Source organism: Euprymna scolopes, chromosome 15 (genome assembly GCF_053919585.1).
Source record: "Euprymna scolopes isolate OS-2025 chromosome 15, ASM5391958v1, whole genome shotgun sequence".
In the NCBI taxonomy this organism is placed as follows: domain Eukaryota; kingdom Metazoa; phylum Mollusca; class Cephalopoda; order Sepiida; family Sepiolidae; genus Euprymna; species Euprymna scolopes.
Window position 1 is genome coordinate 47,903,474 of NC_136496.1, and position 20,182 is coordinate 47,923,655.

The following is a 20,182-nucleotide window of genomic DNA, read 5'->3' on the forward strand; positions in this document are numbered from 1 at the left end:
GAGAGTCACATAAATTAAGTAAGACAATTTGTAACGTTTTGTTTTGAAAATACGATGTGTTTTTTTAATACTTAACTTTATTGAAAGTCAATACTTAAAACATTACAGGCAGTTTAGTTTTAAAAAAACATTATTTTCAGATTACAGTTAATGAAACAAGTAATAAAAGGATCAATAAACATATTCGTTGTTAAATTATATAATAAATCGAAAGTAAAAAGAGACATCAACGTCGCCATTATTTCTCCCTGACCTTCGCATGCTGTGCCTATACTCACTTTGATGGTCTTCTCCTCCCACTTCCTCTTATTATTATATCTTTCTTTCTTTTCCGTTTCCCTCAGGTTTTAAGGCTTATACTTTCTTTCTTCCTCCCCATCTTTCATCAATATCTTATGACGTAGGCTCTGTAATAATAATCATGGCGGACACCTGATGTTTCTGCAGTTCGCCTCTTATATTGTTTATAAAGAAAAAAAGGAAGAAATCAAAACCCACCAGAACTATTCGGAAATGAAGTTACGAAACGTTTTTTCTTTTCAATCAGGGATATTATTCCCAACTACTTGTTGGAAAGAACATTAAAGCGCTGTAGTGTCATTAAGATACTTTGAAGCCAGCCTTAAAAAAGAGGAGAGCCACAAAAAGGGGAAAAAAACACAAAAAAACAAAAAAAAAACACGAAATATTTGATTATTAATGTGTCATCACCAGTAAATAATGTGTATGTCTGAAACACAAATGCAATCGGACGTTTCAATGCAGCGGTTTTTTCTTTTACCTCCATCAGTATTCATGGCATCTACCCTTTTTTGACGTTAACTTTTATTGCCGCTGCCGCCACACAATTACTCCAGTACTCACTCCACCTGTCATTTTCTTTTCCTTTTTTTTTTTTTTTTTTAAATTTTTTAATTTATTTTTATTACCGACTACTTCGAACACGGTTTCTTCCTCAAATGACAATACCCGACATTTTGTGAGTATCACACTTTATGGTATAAACAAATGACATTAATTTCGACAAACAGAGCTACGGTTTTTACTCTAGTCCAGACCAGCCGTTTCGACAACGGTGTTACTAACAAAAGAGGTGCAACAGTGCAACAGTGCAACACATTAATGATTTGTTGAAAACAATGTTTGTCTGGATGTTTGTTTAACAAGAGAATATTACAAAATACGAATTTAAGAGAAAAATAAATTTCCAATCCAATCTCGAAACGGAATCGCTGCCTTCGGCCGAGACCGTGGTGGTCGTACTCGTCGACTGTGTAGAAAGCGTCCAGGATATGGAAAGTCCATTGAATACGGCTAATAATGCCAACCGAACAAGTGTTGAAATCCAAAAGAATGGAAAAACAGGAGGAGAAGGAGATGGGAACAATTCCAATTGTAAAATAACAATTCTAACTAATGATCCTGAACAGCAGTTACTCAACAAATCAAATATCCGCCTCTGTAGTGACCCATTAGCACAACAGCAGACGTCAACACTCCTATATGATGATCGTGGTCCTTCTTATTCAAAAAACAACCCCAACACCACAGTATACAATGCTATCAACAATAACAATAATGATGGAGAAACTGTTGTTAGTGTTTCTTCCACACCCTTACCCCCACAACAATTACAAAAATCACCTGAATTAATCCTTGGGGTAGGTGAACTCACTAACCCTGGTAATAATAGTTCCATTATGAGCATTTCTCTCGGTAATTCAAGTAATAATAACAATAATCATATAATTAACAATCCTGATTACAGTACAAACCACGTGTCGAAAAATATTAATTCTAATAATAATTCCAAATGGATTGGAAGTAAACGTAATGTCAGCTTTCCTGACGACAGTTCGATTGTTACTGGCTTCTCTGAACCATGTAACCCATGGAAAAACGGTATGTTTCATTTTCCATAACATTCCATCATCTTTCTGAAATTGTAACAGTTGTGTTTCTTGTTACTTAGTAATTTTACTTCATCTTAACATTTGTTTTGATTGTCTCTTATTTTAACATTTGTTTTGATTGTCTCTTATTTTAACATTTGTTTTGATTGTCTCTTATTTTAACATTTGTTTTGATTGTCTCTTATTTTAACATTTGTTTTGATTGTCTCTTATTTTAACATTTGTTAGCTTTGACCACGTATCCCCCTCTCTACCACTTACGGATGATCAAAATAAACATGAAAATAAGGTCAATTTGTTTTCTCGTTCAAAAAATGAAAGTATTTGTTAAAAGGCAATAATAATTTTATCAGTCTTGCAAGATATTTCAATTCCAATCTCTTCAAAAAAAAAAAAAAAAAAAATCTTTCTATTATACTGTTCAGTTCACCTGTTATGGTCATCCATAACAAAACCAAAGGAAAACACTTTTATGTTTGGTGGGCGTTTCGTTAATTATTGTTTTTATGTCCGATGAAATTAATTTTAAAAGAACTGAAAGTACAGAATTAATTATAGTACATGATTTTGATTTATTTTGTGTGTGTGTGTCTTTTTTTTCCAGAAATTCCAACTTTGTTATTTGTCTCTTCACTAATTCTTGATGTTTGGTCGTAAAGGTTTACGATAAAATCGATCTTTGCTTATTTATTTGCAAACAACATTTTGTACTAAAATCATTTATGTCAAAGTTTTACACTCACTAAATAAATAAATAAATAAAAACTTTATAAACTAAAATTGAATCATTTTTGTCAAATCGGAGTAAACTGGAGATGTGGAAGATTAATGCATAAATTTAATCGCATTAGCCGACATTGAATAAAGCACAAAATGGTGTTGTTTACTATATTTGTTTTTATTTGAGCTTTATTTTTTAGTAGCAGAAATTTTTATCACCCTCTTAACTTTTTACTTAATAAGTTGTACAAACAACGACAAAAAGAAACGTAATTGTCAAATGTCACACAATGTTATTTTTTAAGTTTGACTCCGTGAAGAATAACAATAAAATTGAGGGCACTTGTTTACCGTGCTGAAATAATAACGTTATTATTTAGAAAGCTCTTCTTAACGAGGGAGTGTTTTGTAATTAAATTTAACGATTTAATAAAAAGGATATCGTAAAACTTGTATTTAAAAAATAGTACGGTAACATGAGTATAATAAATACCATTTTTTTTTTCAATCCACATTCTTCAAGTTTCATCCACCGACATTTACAATATCTAAGGGTGACGCGCTAGAATACTAACTAAATACTTGCCTTTAAAAAGTTGATTTTTAAGGATATTCGGGTCTGTATTCCGTATTGTGTTCGTTGGTCGCCAAGTTTGCTTTCGCACGCGCGCATATAATTTTTTCGTTAGGTGACGGAACTTGAAGATAACCATGAAAGCAAAATTAGACGGAACTTGAAGATAACCATGAAAGCAAAATTAGACGGAACTTGAAGATAACCATGAAAGCAAAATTTAAAAAAAAAAGGCCAAACTGCTTAAAAACGGATAAACTCGCGAAATTTGGCATAAAAACGTCGAGTGGTTCTAAAATGGGTGATCGATTTACTAAAAAGTTGCATTAGAAACCGAGCACCCCATACAAATATTTAAATATTAACTGTTTTTCAGTTTTTTTTTTTTAAATCTTATAGACTACACTACTGTTTATTAAATAATAATCCGCTGAAAAAAATTGGGAAATAAATAAATAAAATAGAAAGGGCGGGGGCAAGCTCATTCAGGTCCGCGACGATGATTTTTTTTTTTTTTTTTAATATTTAACATTTTTTAAACTGATATAAATCATTGCATGATAAAAAAAATGCACGTTAAAAAAGAAAACAAGGTAAATTTTTGCTTTAACTATAACTCAACGCTCACCTTTTAAATTAACAACTGAAAACGAATATCACATTCAAATTTGGGGCAGGCAAGATATTAATACAGTTTTTCAGTGGTCGTCGCCATTCTTAACATGAGGGGATGTTTTGTATAATATTAAAAACAAATAAAAAACAATGAAGCGATTAAATTTTATTTTATGCAAAAAATAACTACGTATAATGTGAATTCAATTCACATTGTCTAACACTGTTTGCTGCCGACTTCGAATCACCTATTCTGCATTTACCATAGTCAATTGACAATTACTATACGGAATGTTTCTGAAATTTAATAACTGACAAAGGTACTCGTGCACTTATTGATTCGTGCTGAAATAATAACGTTATTATTTAAAAAGCCATTCTTAACATGGGGGGGGTGTTTTGTACTTTAACCATACAATTGAATAAAATAATATACCATAAAACTTTAATTAAAGTTGGAAATACGATGTAAAAAATAGCGCGAATCTGTAAGTGCATTATTATGACAAATTATGTATATTTTTGATGTGAAATTTTAAAGAAATATTTTGTTTGTAACATCATTCAGTCTGGACTCTGGCACTTAAACTGGAAATTATAAACATCTTCAGTCAAGGTTGATTCGTTAAATGTCTTTTTCTATATTTTTGTCATCTTTTGAATTTCTTTTGCTACCAATTCATATTTTACTTCATCTACTGGTTATTCGTTTACGTTCTATCGATTTTTGTTGACAGTTTTATACGAGCTAATCTTCACATATAAGAGCAAAACTCCTCTTATTTTAACAAAATGGCTGTGAAACGAAAGAAAACAAAGCCGTTTTATAAAGGATATTTAAGTGATCTACACCGCTGGGTGTAGGTTGTCGACAGTGGTAGTGAATGAAATAAACTTCGATCGTCGAAGTTCTGCGCGCAGTTTCTATTTCAGTAGAGATAGTTTTGCTCATCGTTAACCAGGAGAGGAGTGAAAGTCGACATCTTTCTCCGCTTGGTGCCTAGAGGCGCTCTCGCTAACTGCTGTTTGCAATTCTGAAAGGGACTGGAAGTAATCCTTCAAAAATACGCCTTGGAGTCTGATTAATCGTCGTGTGATCCAACCACCCAAAAGAGATGCTCTCCTAATATTTATGATGACTGCCACAGAACAACAAGAAAAAAAAACAAAAAAAACATGGTGCTTGTTAAATAGATCGATTTGGTATTTTTTTTAGTTTACCTACCCCTCGGCATTCACCTTTAATTTGTTGACTTTTATAGGTTTTCAGGTACGTTGAGAACGAATATCGCATTCATTTTTTGCGCAAACAAGTAGTTATCCATATTTGAAGACATTCAGTATCCAACGTAATCACTATTGTTTTTGCTGGCGGCCATCTTGTTTCCCATTTAGGAAAAAAACGCCAAAAGGGCCAAAACATGGCCCCCAAAACATTTTTCGGCTTCAAAGCCGAAATGACCCCCCCCTCACCTCCCGACTTACCCTTCTGGATATTTTTCCGCTTCCCTATATCGAACCGGACAATCTTTTTCAGTTTCTTAATTACATTCATTTTTTTTTCACTTTCTTACTAAACTGCGCGCACGCGCGTAGTCACTTGACGTTTTACAAGGTGCATGAATGCATGATTCATGCACCTTGCACTGCATGCATCGCATCATGGCGGACATTTTAAATGACAATATTTTTCGTAAAATAAAACGTTTTCACTTCATTTAATAGTAAAAATATTGCTGGCAGTAAGTTTTCACGAGCAGTTTACAAAAGCATATTTTTCGTTCTTTTTTTTTTTTTTTTTTTAGGGGGAGGGGGCTATTCAATTATAGAACTTGTGTAGTTTAACAGGTGCTTCGGCAATTTAATTAACCGTTTTTCCATAAGTAACGCGCCGACATTTACCGAGTAGAATACTATTTAACATTTCACAGAAATTCTATGTTTACATTTGGGGGAGGCAGTGGAGGGGCGCGGCCGCCACAACACACCCGCCCCTTCACTGCCTCCCCCAAATGTAAACACAGAATTCCAAATGTCGGTGCGTTACTTATGGAAAAACGGTTAATTAAACTGCAGAAGCACCTGTTAAACTACACAAGTTCTATAATTGAATACCCCCCCCCAAAAAAAAGAACGAAAAACATAAAATATGCTTTTGTAAACCGCTCGTGGAAACTTAATTTTTTTTTTTTAGATCAATTAAAACAGGTTAATACCTTGCAAACCGTAAATTTGTGACGGATTGAATCATCAGATTTGTAGCCAGCAACATCGAATATCCCTAAAAAGACAAATTACCATCGATTTAAAAAAAAAAAAAGAATTTTTTTTGCTTAAAACAACAGTACTTAATTGTCATGGCGAAAATAGTAATATATTAAAAAGTTACGAAAATTCATTGAGTAGACAATTATTTACAATTAAATTTTGACGGAAAATTGAGGGAAATTGCATTTCTCCTAAATGTTCACATCTTAAAGATTGCGAATACAGGGGACATAATTATCTCCCTTTTTGCCATTTAATGGCTGATGTACTGTCTTAGACCGTTGACTTTTTTTTTTCTTTTGCTCAACACACACCTCCAAACACCCGAGCAACACCGGGCACCAGGCTAGTGTAAAATAAATAACGCATTTCTGGACCATTTTCTAATCGGTTAGCGTTGTAAAGAAAAAGTACTGTTTATTTTTTAGAGTAAGAAAATTTCGTCCCGCCACCCAAAAGTGACCATTTAACATTACAAGTAACTGAAAAAAACAAAAAAACAAAACTTTCTTAACCCTACTACTAACCTTAACTCTCTGTGGCAACATCCCTCCGCCCAAAAATCAAGAACATAAAATTTGTCGTTCAAACGTAAGCTGGTTGGAAAATTTATGTAAAACTGATCCTTCACTATAAATGCTAAATCTTTTTTTTTTCTTTCAAATTTTCCAAGGCATTAACATGTAATCACCTAAAAAGAGTAAAATCATGTGTGTGTGATGATTATAAGATATTTATCTTGCCTATTTTTGCTCCTTGACAGTGGCAAAAAATTAACATAATTAAATTGAAGCATTTCTCACATAGAAAGTTGTCAAGATGCTTGAAAAAGTGGTAGTTGATAGGTGAGAGGTCTGGAGAGTATGGCGAATGAGGCAGTTTTGTAGCCCAATTCGTTCAACAGGCTCATTTTAGCAACGTGTGCTCGGGCATTGTCATGAGCCTTTTCTGTTGACTAATGCTGGGTGTTGAGATTTCTGATGTATTTCACATTTGTTGACAGGACTTCTTCGTGTAATGGTTTTTGCATTAAAAAAACTTGTGGATGAGATCGGTCGCAGACCATCAAACCTTCTTTTGGTGCAACTCTGACTTCGGAAAGTGTCGTTGAGCTTTGTCAGCATCTAACTACTAAGCTGAGCATCGATGGAACCCACTTTCTATCGCAAGTCACACCCCGGTCGAGAAACGGGTCATTCTTATTGCGTTGTTTGGAAGATGACACTTCATAACGCTGTTTCTTTTGGTTGTCATTCAATTCATGTGAGGCAACCATTTATCAAGTTTTTTGCCTTTCCAATCTCTTAAGTGGTTAGACATCATCGTATACATTATATCTACTTCAGAAGCAAGTTCTCAAACAGTTGTGCATGGATTAGCTTTCACTAAGGCTCATTGTCAACATCCGATGGCCAACCACTATGCTTCATCTTCAAGACTCCTCGCTGCCATGAAATTTCTTAAACCACCATTATGCTGTGCATTCAATAGTTGTTTGTGGATAAAACACTTCAGTTATATCATGAGCTGTTTCAACAGCTTTTCAGCCTAGCTTGAATTGAAATAAGAAAATTGTGCAAATTTGCTTTTTTTTTCATCTCGTATTCAACTTTCTGAAAAGACATAATTGTTTTTAAATTAAACGATTAGATAAAGCAAAAGACGTTTTTTAGAATGATGTATAAAGTAAAGGTATAATGAAAACTTATTTGAAAATACATCATTTGAAATCAAAATTCTGCAAGAATTTTTTAGAAATTAGATCTTGAGTTTACTTTTGGCAGTCAGCTAACACTCACTTCCCTTATTTTGTCCATTAGTTTTCACATTCTATGAGCGATGTTTCTGACAAAGAGGAAAGAATTGCTGTTTTCGGGGTCAGAATCTATTCCATTTAATACTTAGTGTTAGCAAGTTTTTGACCTTGTAGTATTTTTTTTTTTTTTTTTACATTAAGTAGCTTCATGCCTTGTCTGGAATGATTTCCATAAAAATATAATTTGTTAATTAATTGTTGATTTGATAACCTACAGTTAATTGAAAGAAAATATCTCGCTATATTTTTTATTATTGTTGTGAAAACATTTTTGAAATCAATTAAATGTTAAAATTAAGTCTCTAAAAACAGGATCTTTCAGTCCATTAAACAGAAATGAAATCCATTTTGTTTTAATCTAATTTTTGTCAGTTTTGTTTGAAAAATGTTTAGAATTTGTCGAAAGACAGGCAAAATTTCAAGAGTAACGAAAAAGAAACACAAGAAACAAAAGAATTGCAAACAAAAATGTCTGTAGTTTCATTTAAAAATACAACTTAGTTGAAATTTTTTTAACATTGCAAAAATCCATGAATGTCCTTTCAGTATGACAGTTTCTTGCCAAAAAGAGTAAAAAAAAATTTGCCTTCTTTCCACTAAATTTAGTCACCAGTGATTGGTCAGTATGTGATGAGGCTAGAAGACAAGTGAGGAAGCCTATTATTATAATCGACAAATCCAGTGACCAATATATTGTCTACTCTATTAAAAAAACAAAAGAAAAGGGCAATGAATGAAATCCTTGTATGTTATTTGAAGTAATTAATATTTACAGTATTTGTGCTTTTTACATAAATACTTAAAGTGTACAGCATAGAATATGTTTTGATATAAACCTGTACAGGTACACTATTCTAATATGGTAATGGATCTGGATTTCTTTACCCTTTTTTATATTTTCAAGATTTCAGTTCTTGCATGGATAATATAAACATAATGTAAAAAGTCATTGAAGTGGAAACGAAGTAAATTTTTTGCATCCTTTACAAAAGAACACAAGTCTGATTTTGTCAGTTTTGGATTTTAGTCTAATCATAAGAAAAATATTTATCAGTAAAAAAAACAATAGTAATACTCCAAATATGTTATCATAGAGCTTTGTAATTTCCAAGATAACATGTTTAATTTAGAAATTGATTTTCCAACTAATCTATCTCTGGCTATCCCACTTTCTCTCAAATTTATCCTTATCACTTCCTCTGATGTCTTACTTGACCTTTTCCTGTAACTTGCATTGCTATCTCAAACTTCTTTTAATGTGACCAAACTAACAATGGCTCCTGTTCTGCATACACCCCCTATATTAATCTTTCTTTGAGGACATCAGAACTAAGTTTGTCATAGAGACTCACATGTCCATCATATCATTCTCGTATTTCTCATTGTGCAACGGATATCCCAACTCTCACTGAACAGGTTTCACTTCCTTACATCATCACATATTGTGTGCACATGCTTATTATCTCCTTCTTTTGATTGATCGCTGTACTGTTCTGCTGGTTAGTTATAGTAAAAATCTTTTGAATCTATTCCATCCACGCCTAACCATTGCAATAACACCTGCATCGGATTTTCTCTATATTCCTGTGTTATCACCACGGTAAAAAAAACTTCTCAACAACCTAAACTTCTTTGACATCCAGAAATACTTTCTTCACATCTACGTTCTCATCCATCTTCCACTTCTTTCACACAAACTGATTATCTTCTCGGAATCTATAATTCCGCTGCACTTTTTATGTACTCGATGCTTAAAAGTGCTACTAAAAATTTTCCAACTTTCTTTCCACAAATTAAATAGGAGAGCTTCACTTTTTCTGTGGGATTTCCAACACTACAACTATTGATCAGCACTCTAGTCTTGGTAACATTCACTCCCAAACCCTTGTTTTCCATAGTTTTCTTCTAGATTTTTCAGTAGATTGGAAAATGGGGGATCATTTTATATTAAATTTATATGCAAAGCTAATCTCCTATTCTAAATTATTTTTTGTCTTTATTTATTATAATGCAAATTTTTGTCTTTATTATAATGCAAATTTTTGTCTTTATTATAATGCAAATTTTTGTCTTTATTTATAATAATGCAAATTTTTGTCTTTATTTATAATAATGCAAATTTTTGTCTTTATTTATAATAATGCAAATTTTTGTCTTTATTTATAATAATGCAAATTTTTGTCTTTATTTATAATAATGCAAATTTTTGTCTATTTATAATAATGCAAATTTTTGTCTATTTATTATAATGCAAATTTTTGTCTTTATTTATAATAATGCAAATTTTTGTCTTTATTTATAATAATGCAAATTTTTGTCTTTATTTATAATAATGCAAATTTTTGTCTTTATTTATAATAATGCAAATTTTTGTCTTTATTTATAATAATGCAAATTTTTGTCTATTTATAATAATGCAAATTTTTGTCTATTTATTATAATGCAAATTTTTGTCTTTATTTATAATAATGCAAATTTTTGTCTTTATTTATAATAATGCAAATTTTTGTCTTTATTTATAATAATGCAAATTTTTGTCTTTATTTATAATAATGCAAATTTTTGTCTTTATTTATAATAATGCAAATTTTTGTCTTTATTTATAATAATGCAAATTTTTGTCTTTATTTATAATAATGCAAATTTTTGTTTATTTATAATAATGCAAATTTTTGTCTATTTATTATAATGCAAATTTTTGTCTTTATTTATAATAATGCAAATTTTTGTCTTTATTTATAATAATGCAAATTTTTGTCTTTATTTATAATAATGCAAATTTTTGTCTTTATTTATAATAATGCAAATTTTTGTCTATTTATAATAATGCAAATTTTTGTCTTTATTTATTATAATGCAAATTTTTGTCTTTATTTATAATAATGCAAATTTTTGTCTTTATTTATAATAATGCAAATTTTTGTCTTTATTTATAATAATGCAAATTTTTGTCTTTATTTATTATAATGCAAATTTTTGTCTTTATTTATAATAATGCAAATTCAATTTTTCCATAAAGATTTCTGGAATATCCGCACATAATCATCTAAAAATAAAAGTAAATTCATTTTTTTTTTAAATTAGTAGCTTGAAAATCATTTATTAAAATTAAAGTTTAAAAGTTGAGTATATTTAAAAAAACAGTAATTTTTGAAAGAGCACAAACCAAATTTTTTTTTTTTTTAGGCATAAAAGATATTTTTTGTTAAAATAAACCTGTAAAGTAATGATTTTAGAAACAGCTACTACCATTATGACTATGAACGATAATATCAGCCAAAACAATTGAAGTGTTTGAAAATATTGTATTCGGATGAATTAATTAAAAATTACTTCTCTGAAAAGAGAAAAACAACATACAATTCTAATTTTATTGCTTAAGAAGAGTAAAAATGCTTGATTTACTTACTTATTAGGGTACAGAAAATATTTAAAAGGAAGATGTTTGATACTCATCATGTTGTGTTATTTTTAAGAGAACAAAAATGATTAGTTTTTATTTCATACCCTAACCATAAGTGAAATGAATGTTTTTCCTGATTGCTTTCCAAATTGCATGATGAAATTCCTCATTAAGTGATAAAGGCAGGGGATTTGTAAAAAAAAGTTATGAAAATGATTGTTTAATGGTGTTAGGATTTTTTTCATTTTATTTGCTTAAAATTCTTCAAATATGTCATGTAGATTATTATTTATTAAAGCATATGAAAGGATATTGATTTCTGAATAAAATAGTGGTATTTTGAAGACTTGAAGTGTTTTTGTTTTTAACTCTGAAATCTGTGATTATCCAAAGTGTTTCATTATCAGTAGGTATTGTTAGATTTGTCTGTGATCATTTCAATGCCGATTTTACATGCACCTTGGTATCTGCAACAACATCTAAAGGTCCTGCAACTTTGCTCTTCTTCGCCTTGCTATCAGATTCCTTTACCATTTCTTTCTCACTTCTTATGGCTGGTCTATGCACTGTTTCTGAAACTTTGAAAAAATTTCAATCTTTATAAAAACTGTATTTGACATAATGTTTCATTTTTTTGCATTTTTATGTATCTCTCTGTTCATTTGTTGTTAGCACTTCATTTTTATTTCGAGCGTACTTCAATTTTTTTTTATTTTGAGCGCACTTCAATTTTTTTTTATTTTGAGCGCACTTCAATTTTTTTTTATTTTGAGCGCACTTCAATTTTTTTTATTTTGAGCGCACTTCAATTTTTATTATTATTTCGAGCGCACTTCAATTTTTATTATTATTTCGAGCGCACTTCAATTTTTCATTTTGAGCGCACTTCTCTCCAACTATGTGCCTTTTAACAGTGCATCTTTCAAATTCTCCCATTGTTTTTCCATCCTGAAATGGGTCTAGTAACCAAACTCTCATATATTTGGTTTTAAAACTTGAGTTTCATATGGTCTTCATTCACCTTCATGGCTTTTGCTTGGGGATAAATGAAAATTATCTTTACTTCATTAGAGTTTTTTTGATTTAAAGTCATAAATAACTGGTTTATCCTTTGTCACATTTTCTTTCTATCCTATTTCCAATGATGTAATAGGATTGTTATGAAACAACAAAAATCATTTTCATCGATGTGCAAAATTAGAGAAAGCACTTTATTATTTAAAAAAAATAATTGAACATTTTATATCTATATCATTAATTGCTAGATGAAAGATAATGTTTTTAAATTGCAACAAAATGTACATTACGTAAAATAAATCCAAGGTAATTTTTTTATTCAATTTAAATTAAATTTTTATACCTTACTTTGTAAAATTTATAAAAGTACACTTTGAAGATAAATAAATTTCAAATTGAATCTTGTACCTTTATTTTTAAAGCTTATAGTAAACATTTTGTTGAACAATTTTCATGCCTTGGATGAAATGTTTTTCTAACCTGTATCTTATCTTTTTAAGATTATGTTTTAAAACTCTCCTTCTCTCTATTTCAGTTTGTATTTCTCCTCACACCACAACTCATTTTGCAACCCCCTCTTTGTATTATTACAGGTCTGAATATTCTCTCTGTTTCAGTTTGTATTTCTCCTAACACCACAACTCATTTTTTGCAACCCCCTCTTTGTAATACAGGTCTGAATAATGAGAAAATCTTAATTTAAAAAAAAAAAAACTTTAAAATAGCTTTTTTAGATTAAATTTTTAAAAACTTCTTTCAGAATAGAAAATCTTTAAAATTTAATAAGGAACATATTTCATATAGGTTTCATTAACAAATATTCAGTACATAACGAGAAAAATAGAGATGAAAATTTCAAAAGGAATGTATAACTGGTTACGGTCAATAGTAGTCCTTGCCAGTGAAAGTCTTTGTTATTCTATTATTTAAAACATTTTGTGTCCTGCTCTTTCGCGCAAGGACTAATATAAAGGAAAAAACTAGATGTACAATGTATATTGCCAAATATGCGCATAAATTCAGATCACAAGCCTCTATTTGGTAAAAATATAGACAGAATATTTTTCTCATCTGTCCCTCACAGATATGGAATCATAAATACAGGGCCGATCATTCAGTTTTTGAAAGATAATCTTGAAGAAAAAAGAAGACAAAGAAAGGAAATGGAAAAAAAAAGAAAATCTTTAGATACCAGGAATGAATGTTAGGAGAAGAGGTGGGTGTTAAATTTAGGTCAAACTTTATTTAAAATTTAAGGTTTAAATACGCATGTCAGATTTAAATAGGAACTATGAACTTTTTTTTTTTTTAATATAGGTGTGTGTGTGTGGGGGAACTTTCATTTCAAGCCAGTCAATAAAAAATAAGTAAAAATTTATACAAGTTTGATTTAATTAAATAAAATATGATATAAATAAAATCAAATATAATTAATTAGAAATTATAATGAAGTGATAGATAGAAATGGATATATTAAGAGTTATCTAATAATAGTATTATATATAATATATAAGATATTAAGTTTATTTAAGGAAATACCTTGTATAAACACATGTATATATCTAAATACACATATTTAAACCCAGATAAAGATACTCACAAATATAAAAAAAAATTATTAAAAGCTAGAATTCTAGGTGAAAGACCGATACATTATCCAATCAGTAGACATTTGTTAGAATTGACTAAATAAACAACTTAATTCAAATGCTGAAGATAATTTGAAGTGAATTAGTAATGACTGAAGTTTCATTTTGATATTAATAAAAGGGTTATTGAGTTTTTTAGTGCCGTGAGCATGCAGGACCCTATTAAAGTAATCTAATATACTGGGATAAAATCTGTGGATAATATTTGCCAGAACAGTTTAATCTGATTAAAATTAATTATTAATAAAATATTAATTGATAAATAATTCATGAATAAATGGGTCATAAAGGTTGTGGGATCAAAGCAAGTATCAAGCTAAAAATTATTATATATCCATAGTTAATGTTTAGGTTGAAATAGGAAGAATTCAATATTAATATAGGGTTAAATATAAAAAGGGTTAGTGTTATATGTAGAATGGGGTATGATTTGCAGGAATTCATGTAAATTGAGTATGTTAACATTATATATGTATAAGATACATGGATATGCACACACACACACACATATGTGTGTGTGTGTGTGTGTGTGTATATATATATATATATATATATATATATATATATATTATGATTTTAAAAGAAGTTATTTCGAACTGGCTGTATTTGAATTTTTTTTTCTGTTTGCATATTGAAATTAGTTCATATTTAGCATTTATTGTATCTTTAGAAAAAGTGATTATTTTAACAGCTTCAGAAATGCACCGATTACAGAATTTTGATCTTGGAGTGTAAGAGTTGGACTTATTCAATATATCACATTTTAATGAATATGGAATTTTCTTAAGTGAAAAGTTTTTAATCAAAATTGTTAGGGAAGTGCCTTTATTGATAGTTGTATTTTCATTTTTAAAAATTATTGTTATTGTAGTCCTAACTGAAATAAGATGCTACTTTTTAGGGGTTTACATGTGAACACCCTAAAAAACTTGCTGGAAAGAAAAAACAAAATAAAAAAATAAATTATATAAGAATTTAGAGTAATTTAAAATGAGATTTCATTTTTAAAACATTCTAGCATTTTAGAGCAGTTAACCAAAAATTGTTATTTTCCTGTTGGAGATAAATTCTGTTTTATTTTTCTGAGATCTACGTTTTTATTTGATGAAATACAGTTTACAACCTTGCCATGCCAGTCGGACCTAGGGTTAATGGTAAAAAAAAATATAATGAACATCTCTAAAAAGTTAGAATAGCCCAGAAATGATGATCATTTTACGTTAAGTTTATATACTGATTTCCCACTAAAATAATTCTAATCTGAAAATCTTTTCGTATTTTCAATTACAATGAAAAAATTTGAGATCTAATCATGTAATTTACCTCTTTGTGTATTTTTTATGTTTGCAAAAATATATGCAAACATTATATGAAGGTTTTACAGTAATTTAAGAAAAACAGCAAATTGTTAATTAAATAGAAAGAATCTGAATTGCTGATTGTATTAGAATTGGGAAACAATTTGGAATTGTTCAATCATCACTGAAAAGGCAAGAACTTTGTCTTGCATAAAAGGAACAAACATATATATAGAATTCCAAAATACAATAGAATAGCACTAGAACCATGCAGAACAAATATTTAAGAATAAGGAATACCAAAACTTAAAACCCCTGAGACTGATTTATTTCAACCATAAGTTATTTTAGATCTGAAAATAAGGATACAATTTTTTACATTCGTTATCTTATTGCAAATTATCAGGAAGTTTATCAGTAGGCCTATGACAAGATAGTATTCTATTCATTATTTTGACTCGAGCATATATCATTTTTTTTTTTTTTTTTACATAGGCATCACCACTTATCAAAGCCAAGAGGTCACTCGAGGATACGGGTTAAAGAGTGTAGAGTAGTCAAAAGGACAATATATTAATCGTTAGTAAATGGAAATTCGGTAAATTTGTTAACAAGTAGAACAGCTAATCAAGAACTTGTTTATGTTAGACTTGAAGACAACCATATTGTAGTCAGCTGGAAAGCAAGAAAACGGAAGACAATTCCACAGGCGTGCAGTTCTAAGAAAGAAGCTTTCTTCGTGGAATCTATGTTTAGGTTTAGGCACAGATAAAGAGTGGGGGGAATTATTAATAGTGTTTTCAGCTAAACGAGTGTTTCTTGTGAAAGTTTGGCGAGGTGGGGAGACCATAGACTGAAGCTCAGTTGAACACTTTCCATGAAAATAACGATACAGCAGAGACAAACTCGCAACATCTCTTCTGTGAGATAGCGGTTGCAGGGAAGAGAAAAGGACATCTCCTACGAGGCTACAAAGTCTATTTTGAACTCTATCAAGGCAGAACAAGTCCTTTCTAGCAGCTCCTGCCCAGATGTGGCAACAGTATTCCATCCTTGGACGTACCTGGCTTTTATATAGATAGAGAATTGCATCAGCAGTGAGATATCTACTGGATCGATAGAAGGATCCCACCATTTTTCCAGCGGCCTTGGTAACAGATTTGATGTACAAGATCAGGAGTAAAGGTCAAGCCCAGAAGCTGGTTAAAACTTGAGTCCTCCTCAAGACGAGAGCCATTCATTTCAATTGATGCCAGATGTGGATCAGAACGTTGATGATGTAAAGAGAGAAGCTTGGTTTTAGATGCATTAAAAGTAACCAGCCACTCCTTTCCCCATTGTACCACGTGCTCAAGATCAGAGGAGAGAGAATCGGAGAGAACTTGGTCGTTTACTGCCTTAGATGTGCTACCATAAATGGTAGTGTCATCAGCATAGATGTCTACAAATGATGTAAGGATGTGATTTGGAAGATCATTAATGTAGATCAGGAAAAGAGTTGGGCCCAGGATTGACCCCTGAGGGACTCCAGCATTAATACTGTGAGCTTCTGATTTTTGCCCATCAACTACTACTCTTATGAACCTATCAGAAAGAAATGATTTAATAATTGAGAAGACATTTCCAGCTATACCATAGCTAGAGATATTGTGAAGTAAACCTTTATGCCATACCCTATCAAAGGCCTTAGATATGTCAAGAGCAATTGCCCTAGAAAGGTTGCCTCCATCGAGAGATTCGCTAATCCTATGAGATATAACTGTAAGCACATCTGCTGTAGATCTAGCAGAATGGAAACCATATTGTGTGTCACTAAGAAGGTTATTTTTGTTGAGATGGTTGATTACTTCTGTATTTAACACATATTCCAGCAACTTACTCATGATGCACAGGAGATTTATTGGCCTGCACTGAGAGGGGGACGAGCGATCACCTGAATTTTTAAATACAGAGCATACTGATGAAATTTTCCAGTGTGATGGGAAGCAATTCGTTTAACGTTTGAACAGTTTTGTAAGTATGGGCGCTTGTTCTGGTTTAAGTTTTTTGAGTACTATAATTGGAATACCGTCAGGGCCAGTTGCTTTACTGGAATCAAGGTGTTTAATTAGCTTGGCAAAATCACGTACAGATATATGTATATCACATAGCGTTTTTTCTGATACAGGAGGAAATATTTGGGGTTGACGGCCTTGGTCGCAAAGGGTAAAATTAACTGCAAAGTTCTTGGCAAGGAGTTTGGCTTTGTCTGATGCTGACGAGATTAACCATTGATGATAGTTGGGATAGAGCACATGCTTCTGTTCAGGATTCTGTTTGCTATTTGCCAAAACTGGTGGGAACCAAGCCACTGTTCAGCTACTTTGGACTTGATGTACTGAGCATACAACTCTCTTGCATTCTTTATTACTTTCTTACAATGGTTGCTGGCAGTCCTGAAAGCAGCTTTAGTTTTCATACATCTATTACGTTGGAAGCAGTGGAAAAAGTGATTTCTGTGCGCAATGGCAGCAGCACATTCTGGAGAGAACCATGGATGGCTGTTGGGTTTTTGCTGGAACTTTTTCGAGGGTATGAAATGGTCTATACCTACAATTAACCATTCCGTCAGGTCTGATACTATAGAGGACACATCCTTTTTAAACATGGAATGCAGAGGTAGATCCGATATAAATGTACGGAAGCTATCCCAGTCAGCCATAGAGTATCGATATACTGTACAATGGAGACGTACATCTGAGGACTTATTACATTTCATTTTCATCTTAATTGATACAACAGAGTGGTCGGAAGATCCAAGAGGAGACAGAACAGAAACTGAACATAGTTCAGGACAAGTTGTGAGAAAAAGGTCTAGTAGACTCGCATACTGGCCGTCATTGTCGGGCACACGGGTGGGTTCGTGAACAATCTGAGTGAGGTCATAATCAATGGAGAAATCATGACAGAACCTCCCCTCATCATTGATCTTGTTTGAGTAGGTCAACCATTCCATGTTGTGAACATTGAAGTCGTGAATGTTAGCTGAAGGATAAGCAGATAGGACTTGGTCAATTTTCTCAGATATGCTTTTAAAGATAGTAACTCCGCTGTTGTGGGGGCGATAAAGAGTAAATATAAATGCAGTAGTGTGAGCTAGTGCAACCTGGAAGCACATATAGGGTAAGTTAGGATCTTCTCTGGAGATGTCCCTACCACATGAAAAGCCATCTTTAATATAGGCACATATTCCATGCCCATGGCGATTTTGGGGGTCAGATTTAGAAGTTAAGTTAGAGTATCTTTTATTTACGAACTTATCTAGGGAAATAACCTGTCCAATGCCAGTTTCACTTAAAAATAAAAGGTCTGGTTTAGTCTCCTGTAATTGGGTTTCAACCTCTGGAAGGTTAGAACATAGACCCCTAATGTTGGAGAAGGAGACATGGTAGTGGGGGTCTATGTTGGAAGTTGGAGATCCGGGTTTAATTGTTTATTTATTTTTTTTTGTGAAACTTGTCATGATGGAATTTTGGAATTTGTGGACTAGGTTGTCAGATTTGCTTAGAGCAGGACAGAGAGGGGAAACTAAGAGAGAAAAAGAAACAAAGAAATTTTTTTTTTTTTTTTTTTGTAGAACATGATAAGGTAAAGCCGTAACAATTACCCACTAATATGGCATTGAGAGGCCCCACCAGTAGCTACTGCATGGTCCAGAATCCATTCACCAAATGGCAATATGGCAGCCCTAGTACTTTGCACCTGCTGATAGGACAGCCTCCTTAGTGGTTAATCCAAGGTTCGGGTCCCTGACTATCAGGCGGATAACGTCAGCCCAGAATAAAACGTTTACCTCCAGCATCTTTACTAGTGACATGGCTACAAGGATAGTCATGGAAACAGAAATTTTCCGCCATCTCTGCCGACTGTTCACGCAAAATAATGCCAACCTAGAATACAACTTTTTCTTCTCCCTTTGTCAGAAAAATCACTCATTTAAAAAATGAGGACTGAGGGACAAATAAAGAGAAGCGAGAGTAACGGGTGCTGCTGATAATGCATCCACAATGCCTTTTCTACTCTCCATTAAAAAAAAAAAAAAAAAAATTAAGTATTCTACTTAATAAAAGTCCAACTGGCGTGTTTAAGGGAAAGTATGGTGATAGATTCCCCTCTCATGAATTAAAAATGAATACAATTACCTAATCTATTTTTGCAATCAACTTGGTAGATAAATAAACAACATTTATGGACGAGAAAAACACTAGCATTAAATAAAGCAATCAGAAAATAAATATATAAATTAAATAAATCAGTTTAATATCTTATATGTTTTTAGATAGTGATGTGGTTCTCAATTGATTAGCTGTGTCGGATATATACTCGAGTTAAAACAATGAAAAGAATGTTCTCTTGTCATAGCCCTAGTTATCAGGTACATACAAATTAAATAATTACAAGAACTAAAGCCTTTCAGCATGACAAGAATTTGACACATAGAAAAGTACACAAGAAAAACAATCTACAAGAATAAGAAAAGATGAAGAGAAAAAATACATGCACATACATTTCCATTCCATTCCCTGTGGTCTTTCATGTCTGAAGATGACTAGACAGAGACTTGGTGCATTATCTGTCAGTGTTGACATTCTCTTCTGCAGGTGTGGATCATCTTTTCGCAGGTAACACATGAATTGTGTTTTCAGGAATGTCTCTACTGGGCTGGCCTCAACCTTTCTCCTATTCTCAATCACTCTGTGTAGACTCTCTCAGTCACTTGTTTGTGCCTCTCAGTTTGGCATATCAATTTAGGTGACATTTAACTATGCCTTTGTATCAGTTTTTGCCCCCACATCATTCTATTGCCATTCTCTAACTCTCCATAGAGGAACATTTCTGTGATTTTGTCATCTGCCATTCTTACAACAGA

General features: G+C 31.8%; 1 protein-coding gene across 3 annotated transcripts in view; it reads left to right on the plus strand.

The window, feature by feature from the left end:
- Positions 1 to 390: 390 nt before the first annotated feature.
- The window catches only part of LOC145293819 (uncharacterized), a 248,040-nt gene continuing 228,248 nt past the window's right edge, over positions 391 to 20,182 (plus strand). For 2 of the 3 annotated variants that reach the window (XM_080140444.1, XM_080140445.1), the window contains exon 1: positions 391 to 1,902. In XM_080140444.1, coding sequence (XP_079996570.1) covers positions 1,293 to 1,902 — 610 coding nt within the window. In that variant the 5' untranslated portion in view covers positions 391 to 1,292. The remainder of the gene's footprint in view (positions 1,903 to 20,182) is intronic. The other variant, XM_080140446.1, reaches the window with a different exon arrangement.